General features: G+C 41.6%; 1 protein-coding gene across 1 annotated transcript; it reads right to left on the bottom strand.

Annotated features, from left to right (window-relative positions):
- Positions 1-509: 509 nt before the first annotated feature.
- LOC309397247 (C-signal-like) lies at positions 510-7,357 on the bottom strand (the record flags this gene model as incomplete). Its single annotated transcript, XM_081963104.1, has 7 exons — positions 7,264-7,357; positions 5,312-5,511; positions 4,559-4,610; positions 2,995-3,185; positions 2,626-2,790; positions 1,321-1,431; positions 510-623 (listed from the first exon to the last, which is right to left on the bottom strand). The coding sequence occupies exons 2-7, from the start codon at positions 5,453-5,455 to the stop codon at positions 510-512; spliced, it is 777 nt and encodes a 258-aa protein (XP_081819230.1). The 5' UTR covers positions 5,456-5,511; positions 7,264-7,357.
- Between the last annotated feature and the right edge of the window lie 888 nt (positions 7,358-8,245).

Genomic DNA, 8,245 nt, shown 5'->3' on the forward strand with positions numbered 1-8,245 from the left:
TGAATTCTTACTTTTTTGTACTGCCTGGAAATTGTTTAGCGGTTTAATAACTATAATGTTAGAACTCAGGAAAGAAGTGTGTCTCCTGACACAATCTCTTCATTGGCTATGGCATGCAACTCTTTCCCGGGAAAGAGCATCTCCAAGGACCAGAAGAGATATAAAACACCTCCTGTCTGCTACCCACCCAATTTGTACATCCTCCTCTGTGATGCTTCTGAACTTTCCCCCTTGGTTCTGGATTCACACCAATAAATAGCACAAATAAATAGCAACAGCATCCACTCCACGGGACTGACCCTTCCCACATGTGGCACTTGAGATGAAAGGTGATGGTAAGCTATTCCGTGACCACGATGCGTTTATTCTTAATAAACCACAGCAAGGCTGTCATACTTCTTTAAGGACAGATTCCTCCTGCAGCAGACGCCAGAGGGATGAATTCTCCTTTCAGTCCACAAAGATCTGATGCTTTTCCCCAGCGTGGAACTCAAGGATGCTTATTCTGTTCACCAGGCTACTTTTTTCCCCTCCCAATCCAGAAAAGTGCCAGATGATGACGAATCTAAGCCAGCAATGACCTTCACCAAGCCCTTCGTACTGGTCTCCACTGTCATCGGGGCCTGCGGGGAAAGGAGAAGGTGGATTATGGTTCTGCATATTGGTATAATCATTATTTGGTGAATCTTCAATTCGATTCATAGTCTAGGACTGTGATGGAGAACCAGGCGTGCTTGCAGAGTCCTCTCTTTCAGGGACGCCAGCCGTCACCCCAGTCCAGATCCACCGTGCATGCGCATCCTGCCGGCCAGCTGGTCTTCAAGTCTCTGCCATGCATGTGCAGTGGGTGGGTGGGTGGGTATTTGCATTGCATTTTGTGGGTTTGCATGCACATACCTATCCCGTGCCCTGTTTTGGGCCTGGAAAGCCTCCTGCACCAACCTGGAAGTCAAAATTGGGTGAGGGGGGACAGGGCACATACACTAGGGGTGCACCCATGGGTGAGGCATATGCGCGGGGGTGCTCACATTGCCTTTTAAGGCTGTACACAGGCGCTATGGGCACTCGGCACCAAAAAAGTTAGCCATCCCTGGTCTAGGGCATGTAAAATCTTAACAGTTCAAGTCCTAACCAAGGAGCTAAGAGCTATTAAGGTATATTGTTGTTGTTGTTTTTGTTAAACAATGGTTCTGTTCTAAACTCACCTTAGGCATGAAAGCCAGTTGGGTGACTAGACCAAACTGACTCTCAATTACTAAACTCCACCCCCACCCCAAAAATTGGGAATATTCATTATTCCCTCCCATCATCTTATAGTACCTGTTCTGATCCCATTTCAGTTTTCACCCATCCAGGATGGAGCAGAACACATGCAATTCCCTCTTTTTTCAGTTCCTCTGCAAGGCAGACATTGACCATATTCAGCGCTGTCTACAAAACAAAGCATGAGAGAATGAATGGAAGAACCTGGGGGGGGGGGTGAAAAGAGGGATCAGCCTAGAGTCCCTACATAGCTGCAAGCGAACTAAGTCCAACCCTCCTTGAGTGCTGTGGGCCCCTAGCTAGCTCCAAGCAGGTATTAACCCTAGTTGAAAAGATTCCTGTGCATAGGCATTTAGTAACAAATCAGTTTGCAATACTGGCGAATATCTGTAACTCGGGTGTAGGATGAGAGTGAAGGTTCATTCTCTGAGCTTGTGGGTTGGTTTCTGATTGTTCCATTACCAGGCTAGGTAACATCTTCAGCAGAGTTTAGAGGATGTCCGTGTCAGTGCTCTTCTGCTTATAAGGAATTTGTGTGGTCAGTACTGATGGGGAGGTCACTAAGGGTCACGTCAAAGACCCACCTGTTCCAATTAGCTGGCTTAGCCGATTTATAGCTCCATCTTTCACCTCCTGGCAAACATCTTATCGTGGAATTTTTAAGGGAATTTTAATCTTATTTGTATTTTAATTAAATTTGTACAGTATATTTTCTACCTCCTCCGTCTATGTCTAAGTTTATGTATATGTATTCTATTTTGATATGTATATGGTTTTTAATAATGATTGTACACCGCCCCGAGTCCTGTTTAGGAAAGGGCGCGGTCTATAAATAAAAGTTTGTTTGATTGATTGATTGATTGAAATGAAGGTCACGTCAGGCAAGGGGCTTCTAGTGGGCCTTCTGATTGGTCTGACAACCCAAGATGATTCACACCTGACTCATCACAAGACCGATGACAAGACCCTCCCCTCCCCATCCCGATCTACTGACCACACAAAGCCCTTATAAGCAGAAGAGCACCAACATTGATATTCCCCAAACTCTACTGAAGATGTTACCTAGCCTGGTAGTGAAACATTCAGAGACCAACTCACAAGCCTGGAAAATGAACCTCCACCCTCAATAAATCAGTTCAACTGAACCTTCAGCTATGGACCTGAGTTTTCATCATCATTTAAACAAATCTTTCCCTGATGGTCAAACACCTTCTGAACTTTGGTCCCAGGTTCAGTTTCACTTTACAAAGACTTCACATTGAGCAGAGGCCACTGGGGGCCAGAAATTGGCAGGCAGGAGGGTTAGAGACACCTTGGACTATCTTGTGGGTTATGTTCCAAATAAGAAAATTTCTGAATTACCTTGCTGACACGATATTGGTACCCTGGAGGAAGTTGTGTTGGAGTCTTAAAACCCTGCCCAAGGGAGCTAATGACAGTAGACATGTTGACGACAACTGCCTTGTTGCCTCCCACATTTTGTGGTGTGTTTTCCTTGGCAGCCTTCTTCAGGAGAGGCAGGAATTCCTAAAACACATACGAAACAGTAGGCTGAAATGTTACATTTCTCTTCTTCCCGGGTTTCCTTTGTCTCCTTGGTTTTATTCTCACTGGCATTTTTTATTTCCTAAGTCATATTTTTTTCTTGGTGCCACCTCTGATCCCATTGGCTCATGGTTGACCTTCTTGGACTACCTATACAGCACCTGGGCCCCTAAATACCAGACTTACCTTGACAACAAGGAGGGGCCCCACTGCATTGGTCTTGAATGACATTAGCATATCTTCCTGATCGACGTGTTCCAGGAAAAGGGCCTGGGAATTTCTACCAGCATTGTTGATTATCAGATTGAGCCCTTGTCCTTTCAGATGGGATTCCACTTCTGACGCAGCTCGCTTTATACTGGAAAGATTTGTAGTATCTACCACACACAGAAGAAAGCTAATATCAATAAAAACGATTTGGTTCCTAATTTGGTATCAATAAAAACGATTTGGTTCCTAAGTTGATGCCTACAGATAAAGTGCAATGGAAAAGAAGAAGAAAAAAAACCTTTGGAGACAGGAAGAAAAGCTGCAGCCTAGATAAGAGTCTGATAATTTCATTGTATTTAAGTACAATGACAATAAAGATTATACTTATACTTATAAATGAATTTTGCCCACCTAGCAGTTCGAAAGCACGCAAATGCGAGTAGATAAATAGTTACCACTTCGGTGGGAACGTAACAGCATTCCGTGCACATTTGGTGTGCGGTCATGTTGGCCACGTGTCCATAGAAATTGTTTTTGGACTATGGTGGCTCCCTTGGCCAAGAAAAGGAGATGAGCACCGTGCCCTAGAGTCAGACACGACTGGACAGGGACCCTTTTAGCTTTTAAATGAAATGTTTGAGTCAAAAGGAGGAGGGATAGCAAAGTATCTCAGAAGCTACCTTCCCTTGTGTTCAAGAATGGAAAAATAAGGGGTGGAATGGGTACTTCCTGAGTTGGAAGATCGATGTTAGCTTTGTGAGAGGAATAGAATAGAATAGAATAGAATAGAATAGAATAGAATAGAATAGAATAGAATAGAATGGAATGGAATGGAATGGAATAGAAAATAGAATAGAATAGAATAGAATAGAATAGAATAGAATGGAATGGAATGGAATGGAATGGAATAGAAAATAGAATAGAATAGAATGGAATGGAATGGAACATAGAATAGAAAATAGAATGGAATAGAATAGAATGGAATGGAATAGAAAATAGAATAGAATGGAATGGAATGGAATAGAAAATAGAATAGAATGGAATGGAATAGAAAATAGAATAGAATAGAATGGAATGGAAAATAGAATAGAAAATAAAATAGAATAGAATGGAATGGAATGGAATAGAAAATAGAATAGAATAGAATGGAATGGAAAACAGAATAGAATAGAATGGAATGGAATAGAAAAATAGAATAGAATAGAATAGAATAGAATATGGAATGGAACAGAATGGAATCATAGAATGCAGAATAGAATAGAATAATAACTGAAACTATTTATTATGAATGAAAAAATATTCACCTATTCAACTGATATCACTACATTTGTACTACAGAAATGAGCATAAAAATCCCCAAACCTAGAATTAAGTGTGTAAGTGTGTTGTAAGTGTGGTGCACTCGACGTATATACTTATGGAATTAATTATGATAGTATGTTGTTTCAGTTATGTGCCTCAAAAAGCTTACCCTCTTTTTCCTGAAATACTATGCTGTGAGAAATATGTTAAAGTGCCACAAAATGTTTTGATTGCATACCTAATTGGACCACATGTGTGTTGTTGTGCTGACTAACCAAATTCTGCAAATCCTGAAATTGAGAAAGAAAATGTTAAAAAGAACAGGTTGAATGGATAAAACGTATAAAAAAGCATATTCTGCCATCTTAATTCATTTTTCTTTTTATAATTCTTTAATCTCTTTTATTCAGGGTGGAGTTGGGGCGACTGAATAGAGCTGAGCGTTTGCTGGCCGGATGCCCTTCCTGATTGCCTACACAGAGTTCGCAGGAGATATTTTGTCTTTGTGGCCTGGTAGAAAAATCTGCTGCTGCCTGGGATTGAACTCTCAAACTTCCAAGGTGTAGCCAAGCATCTTCACCGCAAACCCACCACATCCTTCTTCAATTTCTTCATAGCAGAATATCCCAATGGATTGTTTTGATCAGCGGCTATTATAATTATCAGACTGTGGTTTTTTTTTTTAACTAGAACTAGCTGTTTAAATATCTCTTTCTGTTTATATTATCATGGCTGTATTGTTGCTCTTTGTGTTAAATTCATTTAAAACAATCCATGACGTGCATAAACCAGGTGAGTTTTAGGTTCAGTATATCTTAGCATGAGGTCTGAATCCCAAGCCACGTTACATTATTCAATCAATTGTGAGTCCTGGCTTAAGCTTTGGTCTCAAAAGCCTCAATTCATTGATGCCTGCAACAGAAGCTCACATCCCTACGTTACCCCAGCTTGTATCTTAAAGATGTTGAATTACGGTTGGTCTTCTACATACCTTTGCTTCAGGTCCACTGGGATTCCTACAAGTTGCAAAAAGATGGCCGGGAGAACGGTTCAATTTCACCAGCTCTTTCACCAGTCCAAGTCCAATTCCACGGTTGGTGCCGGTCACCATGATATTTCTAGCTACTTGAAACATCCTGACTGTTGACTTTTGCTCTTCAACACTGTTCACCTTTGGGCAGGTGGTGACTTCTGCATCTCCAAATAAGGAGAGGTTACTAATATTAGGCCAGCATGAAGTGGATTCTCTTAAACGTAATAACAGGTAATTCTCGACTTCCAACCGGAATTAGAATCATTGCTTAACAAGGCAGTTGTTAAAGAGAGGTCACGCCTGGTTTTATGACCTTTTGTGCTTTCTGGTGAAGTGAATCATTGTGGTTGCTAAGTGAATCATATGGTCATTAAGGGAGTCTAGTTTTCCCCCCTTGACTTTGCTTGTCAGAAGACAGTTGAAAAGGCGACCCTGTGACTGCAGGGGGCTGCCACCATCGTCAATACCTGCCAGTTGTACAAAAGCCCAAATTTTGATCACGTGATGGTGCTGTGACAGTCATTAAGTGTGTGTGAGGACCATTGTAAGTCACTTTTCCCTGTGCCCTTGTAACTGTCGCTACACAGGTGGTTGTAAGTCGAGGACTACCTGAGGCAAAGGAGAACACTAAACTGTAATTCATACAATTCTATACTACACTATATGTTATTATCTATAGACTTCATTCTTATGGCTTTCAACGTTTTTTTTTAATTCTCTTACATACCATTGTAAGTATACATTCACATAATTGTTATTTTTCTTTACATTTGTCATTCTTATACATTTGTCATTCCATTTAATAGGTTATAATAGCTTTATTTACCATCCCTTCCGCCTGTGGTAACACCACCTTATTTTCCCTTTCTTTTCTCCCTCCCTCCTTTCTCTCCTTTTTTCCTTCTTCCTCTCCTTATCCTCCCTTCTTCCCTTTCCTCTTCCCTACTCCTACTCTTCCTCTTCCCCTTTCTACCCTCTCTCCTTCTCTTTCTCTCCCTTCCACCCTCCTATCCTTCCCTCTTTCTTCCTTCCCTCCTCTTCCTCTCATTCTCTCCTCCTCTCTGCCTTTCTTTTTCTGTTGTAGGTATCGCTTTCAAATCTCAGTTTATGTTTCCTTGGGATGGTATTTCCGCAAACCCAAATATAAATTAGCATCATTTTTATTCCCTTACCTTCGCTAACTATGTTTCCCCCCCCCCCTTTATGTCTCGCTCTTGAGTATATACTTGTATATTTAGTACTTTCTTTTCTATATTACACTATGTGTTCTTATCTATAGACTTCATTCTTATGAATACATAAGTATATGCCTTTTTACTCCATGTTAGAAAGCTAGACCAAGACATAACTAGGATTAAGCTAAATGTAAGACATATACATAACCTTATCTGTGAACGGCTGCAGGATTTGGGTATGGCTAGTCTAGAGAAAAGAAGGACTCAGGGTGACATGATAGCAGTATTCCAATATTTGAGGGGCTGCCACAAAGAAGAGGCCTTATTTTCCAAAGCACCAGAAGGCAAGACAAGAAGCAATGGATGGGAACTAATCAAGGACAGAAGCCAACTGGCATTAAGGAGAAACATCCTAACAGTGAAAACAATCAACCAGTGGAACAGTTTGCCTTCAGAAGTTGTGGATGCTTCATCACTGAAGGTTTTAATGAAAAGACTGGAGAACCACTTATCTGAAAATGTATAGGGTCTCCCACTTGAGCAGGGGGTTGGTCCAGCTAGCAGATCTCCAACGTCCCTTCCAGCTCGATTCTCAATTATTTGTATACACAATATCACTTCTCGTGGCTTAGACTATGTAGTGAATGCAGATTAGGAAATCCCAGCAGGGTCACAAACTTGAAGATTGGCTTTGCTCTTCTTTATCTGATCAGACTTATCTTCCATGTATCTTACCTGAAGCCAATGGAAGAGTCCCAAAGAGATTGTCCTGGACAATTTAAACTAAGGAAGAGCAAGACGTCTCCTTTTTGTTGTAGTCTACGAACCCTCGAAGCAGATTTGGCAGTATTACATAGCTCTTCCCATCTCAGCAGCTGTTAAGTACAAAGATAGATTTTCCCCACTGACTGTGTGGCTATTGTGACCTCATTTCTCTGTTCCTACAGTTGTGACTGACTGCAGTTTCATTCACTGAGACTCTGTTGACTTTATGAAATGTTAATATGTATTGCTAGTCCATGGATGATGTGCCATACACTAAACAAATAGCGATAGCAATAGCACTTAGACTTATTATGTTTTCCCCAAAATAAGACAGAGTCTTATTTTCTTTTCCCCCCCTCAAAAAAATAAGCACTTGGCCGTATTTTCGGGGAGGTCTTATTATTTTTGAGGTGCAGGAGGAGGCAAGCGTGGTCACTTCATGGCTGCTGCTGTGTTGCAATATTTTCAGGGAGGGCTTATTTTTTTGGGGGGAGGGCTTATTTTAGCACATGCACTCAAAAGCCCGATTGGGCTGATTATCCGGGGAGGTCTTATTTTCGGGAAAACAGGGTATATACCGCTTCACAGTTCTTTACAGCCTTAAGCGGTTTATAGAGTCAGCCTCTTGCCCCCAACAATCTCGGTCCTCATTTGACAAACCTCGGAAGGATGGGAGGCTGAGTCAACCTTGAGCCTGGTGAGATTCGAACTGCCAAATTGCAGGCAGCCGGAAGTCAGCAGTAGCAGCTTGCAGTACTGCACTCTGACCACTGCGCCGCCACGGTGTTGCCTTTTATTATCAAATGGAAAATTTGTACACCTTTATGATGTTTACTGAACTGCACCTGAGGGCACAAGCAGAAATCATGGATGGAAGCTTCCCGAAGAGAGATCCTAAGGAGAAATTTCCTGACCGTGAGAGCAATTAATCAGTGGAAAGTTGTGCCTTCAG

Source organism: Natrix helvetica (genome assembly GCF_964273705.1).
Source record: "Natrix helvetica genome assembly, chromosome: 10".
Lineage (NCBI taxonomy): Eukaryota > Metazoa > Chordata > Lepidosauria > Squamata > Natricidae > Natrix > Natrix helvetica.